The sequence below is a fragment of the Pantherophis guttatus genome, chromosome 2 (genome assembly GCF_059756535.1).
Source record: "Pantherophis guttatus breed Tessera chromosome 2, ASM5975653v1, whole genome shotgun sequence".
In the NCBI taxonomy this organism is placed as follows: Eukaryota; Metazoa; Chordata; class Lepidosauria; order Squamata; family Colubridae; genus Pantherophis; species Pantherophis guttatus.
Genome location: NC_142064.1, coordinates 13005472 through 13025314, shown reverse-complemented (window position 1 = coordinate 13025314; position 19843 = coordinate 13005472). Strand labels below are relative to the sequence as shown.

The window sequence follows — 19843 nt, the reverse complement described above, 5'->3', positions numbered from 1 at the left end:
TCAGTAACAGGGATCTACAGAAATCATGCTAATTACATTTGGAGGAATATAAATCTTTGCCCTGTAGATTTCTATCTATGAAATAACAGAGAAGTCCCAGCAAATAATAAAAATTATCTGGAAAAGACATGAACTATCATCTCAACATCCCATCAGTAGGTAGAACGAAAGCAGTAAGACAAAGTGAGTCTGCTAAAGGCAAATGTTCATTTATTCTGAATTTATGTAATATCTGTAAATTCTGTGTGAATAGCACCATTCTAATTGATTTTGTCAAACTGGCAAGTGCGCCGTTTGGGAAATCTGACTGAATATACATATTTGTCTGAATGATGGGATGATCATAAAGTATGGGTGCAATCACAGTGCAGAGTGAAATGTTGAAACCAATATGAGAAAACAGAATTCAAAGCCCTGGCGTCCAGATAAAATGCAGAAAAAAAAGAAAATCAGCCTAAAAGTAGAAAAGGTTAAAATGGTTTTATACTTTGTGCCACAGTTTTCATGCTTCCTTACTGCAAGGCTCGGAGTGAACATACCAGAGATCTAACTGACACTAGCAGACTATTTCCTCTTATATTAAGATTAGATTAATTTCACTTTGCAAAGATTTTTTTAAAATAACGATTTTTTTAAAAAAAGCCTTAAGGTGTTGCTAAGAAGAAAAAATCCTGCCAGCTATTTTTTTTTTTTTTAATTTGATTTATATGCCGCCCTTCTCTGGAGACTCAGGGCGGCTTACAATGTGTTCAGCAATAGTCTTCATCCTTTTGTATATTTATACAAAGTCAGCTTATTGCCCCCACAACTGGGTCCTCAATTTACCTACCTTAGAAAGGATGGAAGGCTGAGTCAACCTTGAGCCTTAGCGAGATTCGAACCTTCCCTGGGAAGGTCTGATAAATACTGTACCACCAAATGTATCTTCCATTTAGCAGCTCACTTTTAGACTTCAAAATGTAAGGATCCTAAACCTTAAAGAATATGTCTCCAAAATTATTTTAGGCACTGATAGGTATCAAAGTTTATTTCTTTTATTGCATTTTAAAACTTGTTAAATAGTGTAGCATGGCAGCATAAAATGTCCCACAAGAAAATGTGTCTGTTAGTGCATCTACTCTGTTGCTGTATTAAGTGATTGATTTACCTTAGAATTTAATTTACAGCTAACAAGTAAACCTTCTCAAATGTTTTACTGTGAAGTTTTATCAGCATTCTTCCCTATCTGGTTTTCTCAGCTCCCCACATTACAACTGAGAGTTATGTGCTATAAATTACTCCTGCTTCCTCCATTTTATATAACTTTTCCCCAACCTGGGATCTCTCTAAACAGATTAGATGGTAATACCAATATTTTGGTGTTCGTAACCATTGCTTTTAGTGGTTAAGGATGATGGGAACAGTAATTAAACGTATCTTTAAGGCACCAGACTTCTAGGGAAGATACCCGGTACCTCTGGATCAGTCTGGAAAAACAGGTTCAGCCTACTCAAAAATCCACTTTACAAGAAAATCACAGCCTTACTAAAAAAAATACTATAAACATTGTCCTTTTGTCCTTTAAACCATTCTAAAATGTGTCTTAAATTTTTACCTCCTATACCCGTAATTCATTTTGTGCTTCATAGTTCCAACACTAAAAAGTTCAATTGCATCCCCCCCCTTTTTTTAAAAATTTGATTTATATGCCGCCCTTCTCCGGAGACTCAGGGCGGCTTACAATGCGTTAAGCAACAGCCTTCATATTTTTGTATATTTTATACAAAGTCAGCTTATTGCCCCCACAAACTGGGTCCTCATTTCACCTACCTTAGAAAGGATGGAAGGCTGAGTCAACCTTGAGCCTTGGAGAGATTCGAACCAGCAGAAGTTGCAGGCAGCTGTGTTAATAACAGGGTGCTTAGACCACTGTACTATCAAGGCTCTTTTTATATTGCCTTCCTCTCCAACCGCTCATTTACTGCTTCTGCAAAATAGGGAAATTAAATTTATTAAAAATGACAAAACTAGGCTGGAGTATTCCATAGTAACTGAAGTAATAAACTTTACACATTTCATAGTTCGAAATTTCTCTCTCTCTTTCTGTGTGTGTAACATTAGAAAGACACTTGGTAGTTTTTAGTCTAAAATGGCGTTTATGTGAAACCCAGCAATTATTTTTGTATCCCAAGTGAACAGGCCATCAAATTAAACTATATTATGGTTTATTTGTTTCAATATGACATATTACATGGAGATAGCAATTGTATTTTTTCAGTGCCGTTGTAACTTTGAATGGTCACTAAATGAACTGTTGTAAGTCGAGGACTACCTGTATACAGAACACAGAGAAGAAAAAGGAGGGAAAAAAGAGGACACACTCCCTTATACTTACAGCAACCAAACACAGTGTAGATTGCCTCACGCATGAGTCAGCACTCTCTAACTAATCGACTACAACTGTGTGTTCTGGACTATTGTATTTTACTCTTCCAGCTACTACATTCAATTCAATATCCTAACATAGGGGTCTCCAACCTAGGCCGCTTTAAGACTTGTGGACTTCAACTCCCAGAATTCCCCAAGCAGAATGGCTGGCTGAGGAATTCTGGGACTTGAAGTCCATAAAATCTTAGAGTTACCAAGTTTGGAGACTCCTACTCTAACGCTACTTTTGGGGGACTGGCCCACAGATAAGAACGTCTCAAGTTGGCCCAATATGACTGAATTGTTGAGGAAAACACGTTCTTGGAGGAACGGAATGTATTGGCAAGATAGAAACACAGAAGGAATGTGTGCTAAGTGGGACAGCCTTGAAGTCCTCCATTCTCACACTTTTGAGTCTCTGTACGCGTCATCAAAACTGCTATGGCAATGTAACTGATGTGTTTCTTTTTATTAAGACAAAAATTCTCGAGTATAACAACAATAGAGGGGTGGGGAAGAAACTTGAGGTTTATTAATTATGAATATTTATGCTTACACCATCTAATATCTATGCATATATAGGATTGTATCATTTTCTCCTCCTTTCCTAAAATGCATAACTATGAGTACATCCTTTTGTCTCTAGGAATCCCTCCCATTATTTCCTGGAGAGAATTGCTCCTATATAAATAATTACCGTAATGAGCCTTGATTATTTTTTTTCTGGGAGGGGTGTGTGTCTTGCATTTGATTCCACACAACAACCCACAGTATCAAAAGATGCCGAACGTTTAAGGAAGAGCCACAGCGGCTCCAGAAGTCATGGGTGCTCCAACACTGGAAGTTTTTAAGAAGAGACTGGACATGGTATATAGCAGTAATGGCTAACCTTTTTGCCTTTGCGTCCCAAAAATGTGTGGGGGTCGCGCGTGCGCCCACAACAGGGGCGGGTTCTACTTACCTTTACTACTGGTTCACATCGTGCCTGTGCGCACTTCTGCGCATGCGCAGTTCACTTATGATGATGTCCGGGTCAGTGGGTGGAGCCTCCCGCCGGTTTTACTACCGGTTCTATAGAACTGGTCCGAATCAGGGGCAACCCACCACTGGCCCACATCCATTATTGAATGCGCTCCACGACTCCCCTACGCTCCCCCCGCTTTTGGCATGCGATGGCCCGGAAGGCCCGTTTTTCGCCCTCCCCAGGCTCCAGAGGCTTTCTTGGAGCCTGGGAAGGGTGAAAACGGCCTCTCCCCCCCCCCCCCCCCGAGGCCTTCCAGAGGCCATCGGGAAACAGAAAATCCTTTGCCAGTGAAAACTAAGCCTGGACAGACCGCATGTGGCCTCCCCAACTTCCATTTGCGCTGGCAGAGGGCTGCAGGAGGCCATCTCGGCTGAAAACTGAGCCCGGGCGGGCCATTGTGGCCAAAAACAGAGTCTCAATGAGTGACACCGAGCTGGCCACACCTACCCTGGCCACTCCCACTCCCACCCCCCTACCCCACCCGAGGTCAAACACAACTCTGATGCGGCCCTCAATGAAACCGAGTTCGACATCCCTGATCTACTCCTAGCAATTCCTCCACCTTCTATTCTGTGAGGTTTCTTGCTGTGTTCATCATAAACCAGGGTCCCTCCATGCCTTTGGTGACAGTCCTTGGTATCCGCAAATGAGTAGCGAGCTTCCTGCCACGTTCAATATTCCTATATGGCTCTGGGCAGATGGGTAGACCTTTTAACCCCCCAAATCAAAGCAATTTCTAAATGCTTCTCTTTGTTCCCAGAAGTCAACCTCAGAGGGTTTCGTCTCACTCCAGCGCTTTAGAATAGAGAACTAATTTAAAAGCATCTGTAAGGAACACTGATGCAGAATGAAAAGAATATCTGACTCGGCATATCGTTAAAACCAGAGAGAAGCATTTTTAGTGGTTAGATGCCTGGTCATTTCTAACCACTGAACTACAAAATTCAGCCTGACGTCTCATGAAATTCAGGCTTTGGGCTGGAATGATTTTTGAGGACCTGTACAGAAATCACTGTGGAGTGATGTAAGAGGTGCATTGCTCTCGAAAGGCAAGACAAGAAACAGTGGATGGAAATTAACTAAGGGGAGAAGCAACCTAGAACTAAGGAGAAATTTCCTAATGGAGAGAACAATTAACCAATGGAATAGCTTGCCTTCAGAATAACAATTAGATTTGGAAGGGACTTTCAAGGTCTTCTAGTCCCCCTATATCAGTGCGCTTGCAAGCTCAGCTCCGATGCGCATGTACACGCTGGCCAGCTGATTTTCGGGCCTTCTGGGCCCACCAGAAGTAGGGAAACAGGCTGTTTCCTGCCTCCGGAGGGCCTCAGGGGTGGGGAAGGCCTGTTTTTTGCTGTCCCTAGTCTCCAGAGCCTCTCTAGGAGTCTGGGGAGGGCGAAAATGCCTCCCCCACCCACCCACCCACCGGAGGTCCTCTGGAGGCCGAAAGTTGGCAAACGGGCCGTTTTCGGCCTCCGGAGGACCTCCGGGGGGGGGAGGGAAGGCCGTTTTCGCCCTCCCCAGACTGCTAGAAAGGCTCTGGAGCCAGGTAAGAGAGTAAAACGGGCTTACCGGGCCATCACGTGCCAGGAGTGGGGTGAGCGGGGTGGTGTCGTGAGCCCATGCGTGAGGGTGGGGCGCATAGAATTATGGGTGTGGACACGCACATGTGCATGTGCGTGCCAGCCAGCTGATTTTCGGTTGGCCCCACCCACGCCACCCCTCCCCTCCCAGGAGTCTCCACGCAGCCTGTTTTGAATGCCAGGTAGATACAGGGCTCGCACAGAGGCTCTAGGAGGGCATTTTTGGCCTCTGGAGGGCCTTCGGGGGACCGGGGGGAGGCCATTTTTAGCCTTCCCAGCCTCCAGGAAAGTTTCTGGAACCTGGGGAGGGCGAAAAACGGGCCTACTGGGCCCACCGGAAATCAGAAAACAGGCCGTTTCTAGCCTCTGGAGGGCCTCGGGGGGGGGGGGAGGCCACTTTCGTCCTTCGGAGGCTTTATGTAGGCTTAATAGGCCAAAACGGGGTGCAGGGGGGGTACGTGCACATGTGCAGGGGGAGCATGCTGGTGGCATTGAATTATGGGTATGGGCACGCACACGCACGATCCCCCCGCGGTCCCCCCTGCTTTTGGCATGCGACAGCCAAAAGGTTAGCCATCACTGATATAGGGTATCCTGCTCGAGCAGTGGGTTGGACTAGAAGACCTCTGAGGTCCCTTCCAACTATTGCACATGCTAAAGTAATGAATGAGATTTCCAGGCAAACAAAAGAACAAAAACCCTACACAGCTTTGCTACAGTTCTGGAAAGTGTGGGTACAGGAGGTGTTCCATGAATATCAGGAACACCTGCCGGGCCAGATTTAGATGAAAAGAGGCCCTAGGCTATTCCACTTATGAGGCCCTTTCACCTATAGTGAAAGTGTAATTTTAATTTTGCTAATAATTTGAATGTAGGCCCCTCTTGATCTTGAGGCCCTAGGCTGAAGCCTAGTTAGCCTATAGGAAAATCCGGCCCTGAACACCTGTGGGTTTCCCCTTATTAAATCCATGACTTCTCTCAAAATCAGTGGGCCATGTTTTAGCCCAGTGCGCTGTGTGATTCCAATGCAACCCAGAAGCAGCAATTTGAAGTCAAAGGAATATAATATCACAGATTCTACACTTTTGAGATCTTGCCAGCCTTCAAGACAGATACGAACCCCCTGGGGTGCAAGAACTTGTGGTTTATAACGTCACACATAGATTGGAATCTCGCGCCTGGACTACTGCAACGCTCTCTACATGGGGCTCCCCTTGAGGAGCACCCGGAGGCTCCAACTGGTCCAGAATGCGGCCGCGCGGGTAATCACGGGAACCGCCTGGAGCTCCCACATAACACCGCTCCTGCGTGAGCTGCACTGGCTCCCAGTGGTCTTCCGGGTGTGCTTCAAGGTGTTGGTTACCACCTTTAAAGCGCTCCATTGCATAGGACCTAGTTATCTTCGAGACCGCCTGCTGCTACCGATGACCTCCCACCGACCTGTGCACTCCCACAGAGAGGGCCTACTTGGGGTGCCATCAGCTAAACAATGTAGGCTGGTGACCCCCAGGGGGAGGGCCTTCTCTGTGGGGGCACCTACCCTCTGGAATCAGCTGCCCCCAGAGATAAGGAGAATCCAAGACCTCGGGGCCTTTCGCCGTGCCCTTAAAACTTTCTTTTTTCAGCAAGCTGGGCTGGCTTAATATATTTTTTAAAAATTTTGAATTGGTTTGTTATTTTAAATTGGGGCCAAATTAATATATATCTTTTTAATTGCTTTTAATGTTTGTATTGTATGTTTTTATCTGGCTGTACACCACCCTGAGTCCCTCGGGAAAAGGTGTGGTATATAAATTCGAAATAAAATAAAATAAAAATAAATTTAAAAAATCACACAGCACACTGGGCTAAAATATGGCTCCTTGATTTGCGATTCACTGTGTCACGGAAACACAGCCAAGAGAGAGATTAGCCTTCGGTAGGTAAGGTGGACTGAGAATCTCTGACTTCTAAACTCTCCTAGCCATTTGGCATATGATTGAGACAATCCGTATTTATTGCCAGTGCTTACCATGCGGTGTGGGTGTGCGTATGTGCACACTCACACTAAAAAGAAAAAAATGCTAGAAAGAGCAGCAAACAATGGTTTCGATACGAACATATGCTGTAACATCTACGCAAGTCAGGCAAAACGTGGGATCCTCTTATTCATTGATTTTTCCCACGCTTAATTCAGTTACTCACTGCCTGTGATGCAATGAAGCAGCAATTGATTTAATAAAGGCACACTTTCTGATATTCATGAAATGCCTCCTGTACGTACACATTTCAAAACTGAGGCCAAACTATAGTTTTTGTTCTTTCGTTTGCCTAGAAATCTTTCAAAAATTGCAGGAATGTCCCTGTCCTACTGTTTGCATTTATTCGTACTCATTTCTTATGTATATATTTATACCTGTTTATGTTTATATGTTATGTTCATATTTATACTTGTTTTCTCATACATGCTTGACAAACTAAATAAATAAAAATGAAATCAATAAATAAAAAAATAAAGTCCTATCTGTGCTACTGTCATCCAAGGAAGAGGGAGAGAAGCTCCCTCCCTCCCTCCTTTCCTTCCACCTTTCTCCCTTTCCTTTCTCTTTCCTTCTTTCCCCACTTTCCTTTCCTTTCCCCTATCTTTTATTTTCTTTTCCTTTCCTTCTCTTCCCTCCTTCTTTTATCATCCCTTCCCTATCCTCCTTCTTTTATCTTCCCTTCCTTTCCCCCATCTTTTATTTTATTTTCCTTTCCTCTTCCCTCCTTCTTATATCTTCCCTTCCCTACTCTCCTTCTTTTATCTTCCTTTCCTTTCCCCCATCTTTTATGTATGTATGTATGTATGTATGTATGTATGTATGTATGTATGTATGTATGTATTTTTTAAAATTTCTATACCGCCCTACTCCCGAAGGACTCAGGGCGGTGAACAGCCACAGGATAAAACACATAAATACAAAAATTTAAAATAGAATAAAAACGAATTAAATAATTTGGCTGAACAAATTATTATTTTTTTTCCTTTCCTCTTCCCTCCTTCTTTTATGTTCCCTTCCCTACCCTCCTTCTTTTATCTTCCTTTCCTTCTTTCCTTTCCTTTCCTTTCCTTTCCTTTCCCACTCTTCTTCCTTCCTTTCCCACTCTTCTTCCTTCCTTCCTCTCACATTTCTCCCTTCCCTTGTCTTCCCCTTCTCTTTTTCATCCATTTATTTCTTTTCCTTCCCTTCCCCATTCATTTACTTTCCCTCTCCCTCCCTTCTCCATTCGGTCAGACGGTAAAATTGTCTGACAGATCCTTTCCAGGGGAGTTTTTTTTAAAAAAAAGAAAAGAAAAGAAAAGAAAAGATAATGTAGCTTTCTAAACCTGGCAGCCTCCCATGGGTGGGCTTGGCATCTCACCAGCCAAGAAGAATTGTGGGACTCGGACTACCTGGAGAACCATCTGATGATCTTGCCAGAGCTCCTGATGTTCTCCCAGAAGGACAAAGGTGGTGGTGGTGGTGGTGGGATTTTCTCCAAGGACTTACTCAGGATGCCATCTTTTACTATAACAAAGTAGATCCTCAAATCAGGGCTTGTCATCATCTTTTGGAGCCTGGCTGGGAAAAGAGGGATGAGGAAAAAAAAGAAAAAAAAAAGATGGGACCGGGGTGCAGGATGCATCTCCCCAACTTTCCTCAACACGTCGCATCCTCAGGCCTTATTTATATATTAAAAAAAAAAAGGGAAGGAAATTTGCCGCTCTTCCCCCAGGCACCTTCCGGAGAAGCCAAGACAGCCGGTGGTGAAACCGCAGCTTTTGCCCCGGGAAGAAGTTAAAGGAAAGGGAGGGAGCCTCGGAGAGTGCTGAAGAGCCGAAGGGGTCCCCCCCGAGGGCATCTAGCCGTGCCGTCCCTCGGCAGTTCGGCCGCGCCACCGCGAGGCGCCATCGCGGCGGGAGGGTGAGAGGAGTGGGGACGACGGAAAGCCGGACGGCGCGGCGCTTGCTTCCAGGCCTCGGCCGGCAGAGGGCGAGCCGTGCCCGCGGGCTTCGCCCGGCTCTCTCCCACCTGCGCCAACCAAGCGAGCGCCAGGAAAGCGGAACCGGGCGGCCGCCTCTCCCCCACCTTCCCCGCCGAGCGCCAGCGCCTCCCCTACCTGGCGACGAGGGAGCGGCGCCCGGCTCCGCCCGCTCGCCTCGCCGGGCAGCGGCTGCTCCTCTCCCCCCCCCCACCTTCCGCCTTGCCGCCTCTTCGCCGGCCGTTGGGTAAATAAGTCGGGGCCGAGAGGCCGGGCAAAGGTCGCGCGGGGCGCTTTTCCACCGGAGCGCGCCGGCCGTCGGAGCTTCCTCGGCCGACGGATCCCCTGGGTATCTCCACCACCACCACCACCACCACCCCGCGCCTGGAACGCCGGCTTGGGCTTGCATGCTTCGGAGTTGCCTCGGGACTTTCCTCCGGGGCGCCAGCGCCGCGCTCGGCTTTGCGCATCGGCGGCCGGGACATGTCGGTGACGGAGCTGTACAGCAAGGTAAAAAAGGGAAGGGAAAGAAGGGGGGGAAGGTCGGGCCGGGGCTCCCTGGATCGCTTTTGCTTTCCTCTCCTCTCCTCCGTCTCCTTTCCTTCCCCGGAGCCGCCTGCGGCGCGCCCTGCGGTTTCCTTCGCGGCCGGTTGAGTTTGTTCCTGGAGAGTGCAAGTCCGCCCTCGCCCGCTTGCTTTCAGGGCAGCCCGGCTGAGAAAGGCGGCAGCGGCGGCGGCGGCGGCGGGGTGGGAAATCTGTGGTGTTCCCATTTCCCGGAGGGGGAAACTGAGGCACGGTTGTGGGGTATATGTGTGTGTGTGTGTGTGTGTGTGTGTGTGTGATCCCCGCTGAACGCGGACGCCTCCTTCACAAAAAGCTGCTTTGGCTCTTCTTTCTTCCAGGGTGGTTGTGAGAATAAGCGCTGCTGCCTGACCCGCGAGTTTCCGAAGTCCCGGGTCGGGTGTGTGTGTGTGTGTGTGTGGGGGGGGGGGGGTTGGATAGGTGCGGCTCGAATTAAGGCCGATCTCCAGCCTCGGGGTAGTGGTGGTGGGAGCTATCCCGGCTCTTCCCCTCGTCCAGTAACAGTAACAAGAGTTGGAAGGGATCTTGGAGGTCATCTAGCCCGACCCCCTGCTCACGCAGGAGATCTGTATTAGGGATTCGAACTGCTGAACTTTGTGATCGACAAGCTCGGCGTCTTAGCCACTTGAGCCCCTTCTTCTTTCCGGGGCTTCCCTGATTTCTTTTCTTTCCTTTCCTTTCCTTTCCTTTCCTTTCCTTTCCTTTCCTTTCCTTTCCTTTCCTTTCCTTTCCTTTCCTTTCCTTTCCTTTCCTTTCCTTTCCTTTCCTTTCCTTTCCTTTCCTTTCCTTCCCTTCCCTTCCCTTCCCTTCCCTTCCTTTTCTTTTCTTTTCTTTTCTTTTCTCTTTTCTCTTTTCTCTTTTCTCTTTTCTCTTTTCTCTTTTCTCTTTTCTCTTTTCTTTTCTTTTCTTTTCTTTTCTTTTCTTTTCTTTTCTTTTCTTCTTTTCTTTTCTTTCTTTAAAAAGTTTTTTATTTTAAACACATTAAAACACATTAAAAATCAAACATATACATACAACAAGAAGTACCACAACAAAGAAAAAGATCACTTTTCTTTTCAGCTACATACAGCGGTCTATTCTTTCTATACATCAATATTTACAGATATTTAAGTATTAAACTTATTTGACGTTCATTTTCTACTTTATATCGTTTCTTCTTTACAAACAAAAGATCATACACATTTTCCCACATTTTCTTTTCTTGGCTTGTTTCACCTTCCAACTTCTTGGCTAGGAAGCAGGCGGGTTCTGTCCTTAGGACCCGAGTGGAAGTGGAGGAGTTCCCGGGTCGCCCTCCTGCAGCTCCTGCTCTGCTGACTAGGAGTCTGGCGGGCCCTGGAGAGACCCCTTGCCCCTTCTGGCTCTTGGGATGGGGGGATGACGCCTTCCCGCGGCCAGAATTTTGCTGGTTGTGCAGGGTGTCCGATTTCGTATCTTCCAATAGAAGATGCAAGAAGTAACCTTTTCCCACGTGGATCTGGATGGATCCCTCCAGGTTAGCCCAGGGACCATAACTTTTCCCAATCCCCCCCCCAGCCCGGTGTTGGGCAGGAATTGGAATTCTGGGAATTGCAGTCCCAACTCACCCAGAGGGTGGCAGGTGAGACTTTTCATAAGTGATTTCGAATTTAGAATAGAATGATCTGGAAGGGACCTTTGGAAGTCTTCTAGTCCAGCCCTATGCTCAAGCAGGAGAACCTATACCAGTTTAACAGTTTAACAGTAACAGGGTTGGAAGCAGTGGTGGGATTCAGCCAGTTTGCACCTATTCGGGAGAACCGGTTGTTGGAAGAAATCTTATTTTGGTTTTTTTCCACTTTACAGGGCTAATCCTGTAAGGAAGGCAGGAAGGAAACATTCTGGTGTTGTTTCTAGCCTAATCATTATTGCCCTGCTTACAGAAACTGCCTCTCTAGTTAACCCTTATTACATTGTAACAGCTAAGGCGCTTCGCCCATAGACGTGAATGATGTTGAATTGGCCACGCCCACACAGTCACATGACCACTGAGCCACACCTACCCAGCTGGTCATTAGGGCAGAGAACCCGTTGTTAAATTATTTGAATCCCACCACTGGTTGGAAGGGAACTTGGAGGTCTTCTAGTCCAGCCCCATGCTCAAGCAGGAGAACCTATACCAGTTTAACAGTTTAATAGAGCCTTGGTGGCGCAGTGGACTAAGTGCTGTTAAAGTAGCACTTAGCTGCCAGCTGCCTGCAACTACTGCGAGTTCGAATCTCACCAGGCTCAAGGTTGACTCAGCCTTCCATCCTTTCGAGGTAGGTAAAATGAGGACCCGGTTTGTGGGGGCAATAAGCTGACTTTGTATAAAATTGAACACCGCTTGGGGGAGGCCAAAAGCCCTACTAAGCAGGTATATACAAAAGTATGAAAGCTATTGCTTAATGCATTATAAGCCGCCCTGAGTCTCCGGAAAAGGGCGGCATATAAATCGAACAAACAAACAAACAAACAAACAAACAAACAAACAAACAAATAAATAAATAAATAAATAAATAAATAAATAACAGTAACAGGGTTGGAAGGGACCTTGGAGGTCTTCTAGTCCAGCCCCATGCTCAAGCAGGAGTTCTGTACTAGGGATTCAAACCACCGAACTGCCGACCTTTCTGATCGACAAGCTCAGCGTCTTAGTCACTGAGCCACCTAGTTTATTTTTAGATTAGTGACTGTCCAGATCTGTGATGGCGAACCTATGGCACATGTGCCAGAGGTGGCACACAGAGCTCTCTCTGTGGGCACACGCGCCATTGCCAGCTGCTCTTCCGGGTTCTGGTGCTCCGGCACACGGGCTTCTGTTTCGTTAACCATCACTGATCTAGATTCTTCTTAAAAACCTCCAGTGATGGAATGCCCACGATTTCTGCAGGCAAGCTGTTCCCACTGGTTAATTGTCCTCCCTGTTAGGAAGTTTTTCCTTAATTCCAGGTTGCTTCTCTCCTTGATTAGTTTCCGTCCATTGCTTCTTGTCCTGCCCTCTGGTGCTTTGGAGAATAGTTTGACCACCCCCTCTTCTTTGTGGCAGCCCCTCAAATACTGGAATACTGCTATCATGTCCCCACACCCCAGTCCTTCTTTTCTCTAGACTAGCCCAACCCAAATCCTGCAGCCGTTCTTTGTATGTTTTAGTCTCCAGGCCTTAGTTCAGGGGTGAAATGCTCCCGGTTCGGACTGGATTGCCTGATCCGGTAGTGATGGCGGGCGGTGGTTCGGAGAACCGGTAGCAAAAATCCCTGCCCACCCCCCATTGCCCAGCTGAGCCACGCAATTTATCAGAGGCTTTTTTTTTTCAGATCATTCAGAGAGGACTACCATTGGAGGTTGGTGGACCTTTTCTCCTCCCATCCTCTCCAGATTAGTGGCTCACCTCAGGGTGGATCTGATTTAAATCGAGTTGATTTAAATCACGATTTAAATCACTAGTAAAAAGGCTTGATTTAAATCACCTCGATTTAAATCATAATTTTTAAAGAGCAACTGTCATCTCTGCTACTCCTTTGACCCACTGTTGACTCACCGATAGTCCCAGTGTTGCAGAATATACAGCCTCATGCTACATAACTAAACTCCATTTCATGCTGAATAAACTAAATTACTTATGTATCTTAAATAGAAAACTATCTTACAATAGATTTTTACCCAAAAGTTTTTTATTAAAATAAATTCGATAAAAATCAAAAAAATCCGATTTAAATAAAAAAAATTGATTTGAATAAAAAAAATCTGATTTTTTTGATTTTTAAAAAAACAATAATTGATTTTTATCCACCCTGGCTCACTGGCATTTGGGTTCATTTCCTCAGCTTTTGCTTAGCGTTGCTGAAAAACAGCAGCGCAAGTGATTACTTTTATTATTTAGGTGTAAAGATAACCACCCACTCCAGTTGACTCTGGGTGGCTTACAAAATAAAACAGCAATTAAAACAATTTACAAACACAAACAAAATTATTCCTTTGAAAAGCATCCCTAAAGCTGGAAGTTAAGAAGTTTCTAAAGATAAACGCAACGATAAAATTCCACTGTCTTTTTTTTTTCTCTCTCTCTGTCAATCCTGCTTGTAACAAGTCATCACCTGGCCAGTTAAACTGTGGCTTGTGGGTGCTACTTCCCATAGGACTGGGTGCCGAGAAGGAAGTGGATTTTGATTGCTTTATTGCCTTTTATGTTTTTGTTGCTAGACCTTCAGTTGGGATGGCTTTCCTTTGACAGTTGAAATATGTGGCCCTAATTAGCTCTCTTTCTCTAGGATAAGTGCAAAGTACATTGTTTTACAGGTCAGGGTGGATTTGATTTAAATCGAGTTGATTTAAATCACGATTTAAATCATGATTTAAATCACTAGTAAAAAGGCTTGATTTAAATCAACTCGATTTAAATCATAATTTTTAAAGAGCAACTGTCATCTCTGCTACTCCTTTGACCCACTGTTGACTCACCGATAGTCCCAGTGTTGCAGAATATACAGCCTCATTCTACATAACTAAGCTCCATTTCATGCTGAATAAACTAAATTATTTATGTATCTTAAATAGAAAACTATCTTACGATAGATTTTTACCCCAAAACGTTTTTATTAAAATAAATTCAATAAAAATAAAAAAAACACGATTTAAATCAAAAAATCCGATTTAAATCAAAAAAATCTGATTTTTTTGATTTTTTTTAAAAAAATCATTGATTTTTATCCACCCTGTTATAGGTAGAAACCAAACAAAAGAGCCTAGTGGACTAGTGGGTAAGGTAACCGGGCTAGAAAGCAAGAGATCATGAGTTCAAGTCCACTTCAGTCATGAAAACCTGGTGACTTGGAGCCGGTCATTCTCTCTCAGCCCAACTCGCCTCACAGGGTTGTTGTGGGGAAAATAGGAAGAGGAAGAGGAAGGGGTGTTGGATACGTTCACTGCCTTATTTTTTTTTAAAATTTTGATTTATATGCCGCCCTTCTCCAGAGACTCAGGGCGTCTTACAATGCGTTAAGCAATAGCCTTCATACTTGTATATTTATACAAAGTCAGCTTATTGCCCCCACAAACTGGGTCCTCATTTCACCTACCTTGAATTATTTGTAAAAATTTAACAGATTAACAGAGTTGGAAGGGACCTTGTAGGTCATCTAGTCCAACCCCCCCTCCCAAACAGGAGATCATGCACCATTTCTGACAAATGGCAGTCCAATCTCTTCTTGAAAGTCTCAAGTGATGAAGCTCCCACAACTTCCGAAGGCAACTTCTGTTCAATTGGTTGATCGTTCTCATTGTCAGAAAAATTCTCCTTATTTCCAGGTTGAATCTCTCCTTGGTCAGTTTCCATCCATTATTCCTTGTCTGGCCTTCAGGTGCTTTGGAAAATAGCTTGACCCCCTTCCTCTCTATGGCAGCCCCTCAAATATTGGAAAAAACTGCTATCATGTCTCCCCTGGTCCTTCTCTTCACTAGACTAGCCAGGCCCAGTTCTTGCAACCGTTCTTCGTGTGTTTTAATCTCCAGTCCCCTAATCATCTTGGTTGCTCTTCTCTGCACTTTTTCTAGAGTCTCAACATCTTTTTTATAGTGTGGTGACCAAAACTGGATGCAGTACTCTAGGTGTGGTCTTACTTCCAGTGTTGGAGAATTCACAACATCTGGAAGCAAATTGTTCCACTGATTAATTGTTCTAATTGTCAGGAAATTTCTCCTTAGTTCTAGGTTGCTTCTCTCCTTGATTAGTTTCCATCCATTACTTCTTGTGCTGCCTTCAGGTGCTTTGGAGAATAGCTTGATTCCCTCTGCCTTTGATTGCTGGCTTTTCTGCAGTTTTTGCTACTACTGTTTTCTCCAGGATTTTTAAAAGAACAGGACACTCAAGGTTGTCACAATGCGCAGCTCCCTGTTCTAGTTCAGGAACCTGGGAAATTGTAGAATACAGGGTAGTCCTCGACTTCCCTTTGTGACCGTTCAAAGTTACAACATCCCTGAAAACAGTGACTTACGACCATTTTTCACATTTATGACCGTTGCAGCATCCCCCATGGTCTCGTGATTTACATTGAGATGCTTGACAACTGACTCACATTTATGACGGTTGCAGTGTCCATGTGTGTGTGTGTGTGTGTGACGTGATCACTTTTTGTGACCTTCTGACAAGGAAAGTCAACGGGGAAGCCAGATTCACTTAACAACCCTGTGACTAATTTAACGACTGCAGTGATTCACTTAACAACTGTGAGAAGAAAGGTCATAAAATGGGGCAAAACCCATTTCACAAATTCCTCACTTAGCGTCATAAATTCTGGGCTCAATTGTGGTCGTAAGTTGAGGACTACCTGTCAGTGTAGCATCAGTAACAGTGTACTATTCCTTGTTCTGTGTTGGCGGCTGTGGCAGCCGGGCTGCCTGTTTGGAGACGTAAAATTCTACCACCAGGATAAATGTGAACTGGGATGGTTACACCATCTGCTTTGTCTTTATGAAGGGAAGATCTAGGTTCAAATCCAGCTTGTTCATAAAGAATTCCCTTTATGAACGAGCTGGATTTGAACCTGGAACCTAAATAAATAAATAGAATAATATACATAGAAATCATAAAGAAATGAACAAATCATTGTTCATAAAGAATCCAGCTTGTTCATAAAGCTATCCAACAGAAACTGGGCAATCATTTATCGGAAATTGTATGGGGTCTCCTGCTCGAGCAGGGGGTTGGACTAGAAGACCTCTGAGGTCCCTTCCAACTCTCTTGTTCTATGTTCATAAAATGCATGGAGTGTTTAGTCCAATTTTACTTTTGCTTCGGCTACCAAACAGGGAAATGAGTGTAATTATATGAAAAAACATATTACATATAACTTACATATAATGTATATTAAAATTGTAATAAATATGTTTTAATATATTACAGACATTTTTATACTAGAGAGAGAATATTTCCCAATACATTTTAAACTTGTCTGGAGCTCATTCTGAAATGTTGGGCTTCCCAGTTCTGGAATTCCTCACATAATTAGTCGTTGTACATTATGATTAACCATGGTTAACGCACCCCTGCTTTCTGAATTAAATTGATTGCCTGGATTTGTCTAGCAAACCGAACCACAAATTAAAAGGCAAAAACTTCATTTGGGATAAGTTCAACCCTTGGTGACTTGATGAGGATTGACATTCATTATTATTGTTAAATTGACATCCCAGCTTTATTTTGGCATAATTTTCTTTCCTCCTATTTTCTGCCCAACAACCCTATGAGGTGGGGCTGAGAGAGAGGGACTGGCCTAAAATCACCCAGCCAGAGAGGACTAGAACTCACAATCTCTCAATTTCTATTCCACCAATGTTACCATCACACAAAAAACTCTGTGCTGTTTTAACAGTTAAAAGTGGTTTGTCCTGCCCTCCAAGTTTTTTTTTTATTACTTTGCACTTTAGCCCACGATCCTCAGTTTTCCTTATTCTTTCCTTTCAGGTATTAATAGCCTTTTTTTTTTTTTTTGAGGTAAAGCCATAAATGGAAGTTGTAGTCCAAATATTCCTGGAGGCAGCCAGATTGTTTTAACGAATTATGGGAAACTTTCATAAAGTACTGTAAATGCATAAAATGTTATTCTCAGTTGACATGTTTTCACATCCATTTAAAATAGCACAGATTTTAATGTGTGATTTAATGTAGATTTTGAAAATCTACAGCGGTATTCTGCCTTGCGGTGTCTATAAAGTAAAATTAAAACAGCAGTGATAAAACATCGTTACTTTCCATGCTTGCTCACAATTGTTGTGTTTATTTTGTATTGTTGTGTTTATTTTGTAAGTTTCAAGATTGGTACAGAAACATCAGAAATTCTTACATGCATTTTATTGCTTTTAGGTTTTAGCTATTGCAATTTTTAACTCTGTTGTGCCCATATATTCTGTAGACACAGTCATCTACAAAAATAATATTTCATGCATTTTCAAAATGTGGCCTCTGTCCTGTAAACATCTTTACTTTAAAAAAAAACAACCCTTAATTTCTTATAAGTGCCAGCAAGCTCTTTCAGTATAATCCTAGGCATGGTTACTATGATGTAAACATTTATAGACATATTCTCAAGTCAGTCTGTTGAAGACTGCAGACTCAGTTAATTTTGTTGTGCCATGCTAACACTGCATTTCCCTGAAGAAGTAGCCTACATACACCAACTTGGAGGAATTTAAAGATTAATATACAATTGAAACCGGATGTTTCTCTTTTGAGATTGATAGACAAACAGCTGGAAAAAAGACATTTGCTTTTATATAGGATAACTTAAGAGGGAGATTATTATTTGTGCAAAGTGGAAAGATTTGGCATTAACCACAATAGAGAACTAGTCGGTGAAGATGATGAAAATTACAGAGATAGCTAAATTGACTTCCTTGATTAGAGAAAATACAATATTCATTTTTATTGTTGACTAGGAACCTCCTATAGATGAGCGGAAAATAAATTTAATAAATAAATGTTAACATCTCATGTTTGCAAAAGTAGGGTATGTTTTAGCCCAGGGGTCTGCAACCTTAAACACTCAAAGAGCCATTTGGACCCGTTTCCCACAGAAAAGAAAACACCGGGAGCCACAAAACCCTTCCCGTGCCTGACCATTTCTTGAGTGGCCCAAAACTATCATATGTACTTGAATTAAATATTCTGTTTTCTTCTAAAAGTTTTCTTTTCTTGGATTTATCCATGGTTGGCCTACTGGGGGTTGAAAAGCTCAATACATCGCGTGCCGGTGGGTGTCGCACATTTGCAGTTGTGACGCATATTTTGAGTGACAGGGAGCCGCAGCAGAGGGGTGAAAGAGCCACATGCGGCTCCAGAGTCGCAGGTTGCTGCTCCGTGTTTTAGCCCAAAATAGCAGAACAAAAGAAAACTCCCAGTCAATCAATCTGTCTCAAATGTCTTTACGTACGTCAGCTGGAAAATGAGATTTTTTTTAGGATTGTGTGGCATGGTGTTATGTCGACACACTGTAACCTGGATTTTGATTTTTAACTCCATATTAAAGAGCATGACATGGACCCCTAAATCCAGTTTATTAGTGTTATCCGTGAAGAAACTATATTCTTTTTTTAGATGCCATGCTTAAAATAAAACCATTTTTTCCTGAAGACTTAGAGTGAGTATGACTGTTTTGATGGGCACAGTATTATCTTGGCCTTCCATTGCTATTGTTTGATAATTGACAATTGGACCTGTAGATAATAAAAGTAGTCCTTGACTTATGACTGCAATGGAGCCTGCCCATCATAGTCATAGGCCGTGACAGTCATAAAATGGGCCAGTCACATGACCAATATATTTTACAATTTTTTTCTGTGGTGGTTATTTAGCAAATCATTGGTTTGCCAAAAACCAGTAGTGCCAGTTTTGGGCGCAACCATCTCAAAACTCAGTCATGGGACACCATAAATGTACAGTTGCAAGAAAAAGTATGTGAACCCCTTGGGATTACGTGGAGTTTTGCATGAATTGGTCATAAAATGTGCTCTGAACTTCATCTAAGTCACAACAATATAAAAACACAGTCTGCTTAAAATAATACTACACAAACATTAGATGTTGCCATGGTTTAATTGAATATAACATGTAAACATTCACAGTGCAGGGAGGAAAAAGTATGTGAGCCCCTAGCCTAATGACTTCTCCAAGAGCTAATTGGAGCCAGGAGTGAGCCAACCTTGACTCCAATCAGTGTGATGATATTGGATGTGTTGCTGACAGTTGTCCTGTCCTTTAAAAACACACACCTGTTTTGGGTTTACTGGTTTCAAGAAGCACTGTCTGATGTGAACCATGCCTAGCAGAAAAGAGCTCTCAGAAGACCTACGATCAAGAATTGTTAACTTGCATGAAGCTGGAAAGGGTTACAAAAGTATCTCCAAAAGCCTTGATGTTCATGTGTCCATGGTAAGACAGACTGTCTACAAATGGAGAAAGTTTAGCACTGCTGCTACTCTCCCTAGGCGTGGTCGTCCTGTAAAAATGACTGCAAGAGCACAGCGCAGAATGCTTCATGAGGTAAAGAAGAATCCTAGAGTGTCAGCTAAAGACCTACAGAAATCTCTGGCACATGCTAACATTTTTGTTGACACATCTACAATAAGGAAAACATTAAACAAGAATGGAGTACATGGGAGGACACCACGGAGGAAGCCATTGCTGTCCAAAAAAAAATATTGCAGCACGTTTGAAGTTTGCAAAAGAGCACCTGGATGTTCCACAGCACTATTGGCAAAATATACTGTGGACAGA

General features: G+C 43.6%; 1 protein-coding gene across 7 annotated transcripts in view; it reads left to right on the top strand.

Moving 5' to 3' along the window:
• The first annotated feature begins 8932 nt into the window (after window positions 1-8932).
• MYO5B (myosin VB) overlaps window positions 8933-19843 on the top strand; it is a 321534-nt gene continuing 310623 nt past the window's right edge. For 5 of the 7 annotated variants that reach the window (XM_034401761.3, XM_034401760.3, XM_034401759.3 and 2 more), the window contains exon 1: window positions 8933-9504. In XM_034401761.3, coding sequence (XP_034257652.2) covers window positions 9478-9504 — 27 coding nt within the window. In that variant the 5' untranslated portion in view covers window positions 8933-9477. The remainder of the gene's footprint in view (window positions 9505-19843) is intronic. The other 2 variants (XM_087885553.1, XM_087885552.1) reach the window with 1 other exon arrangement.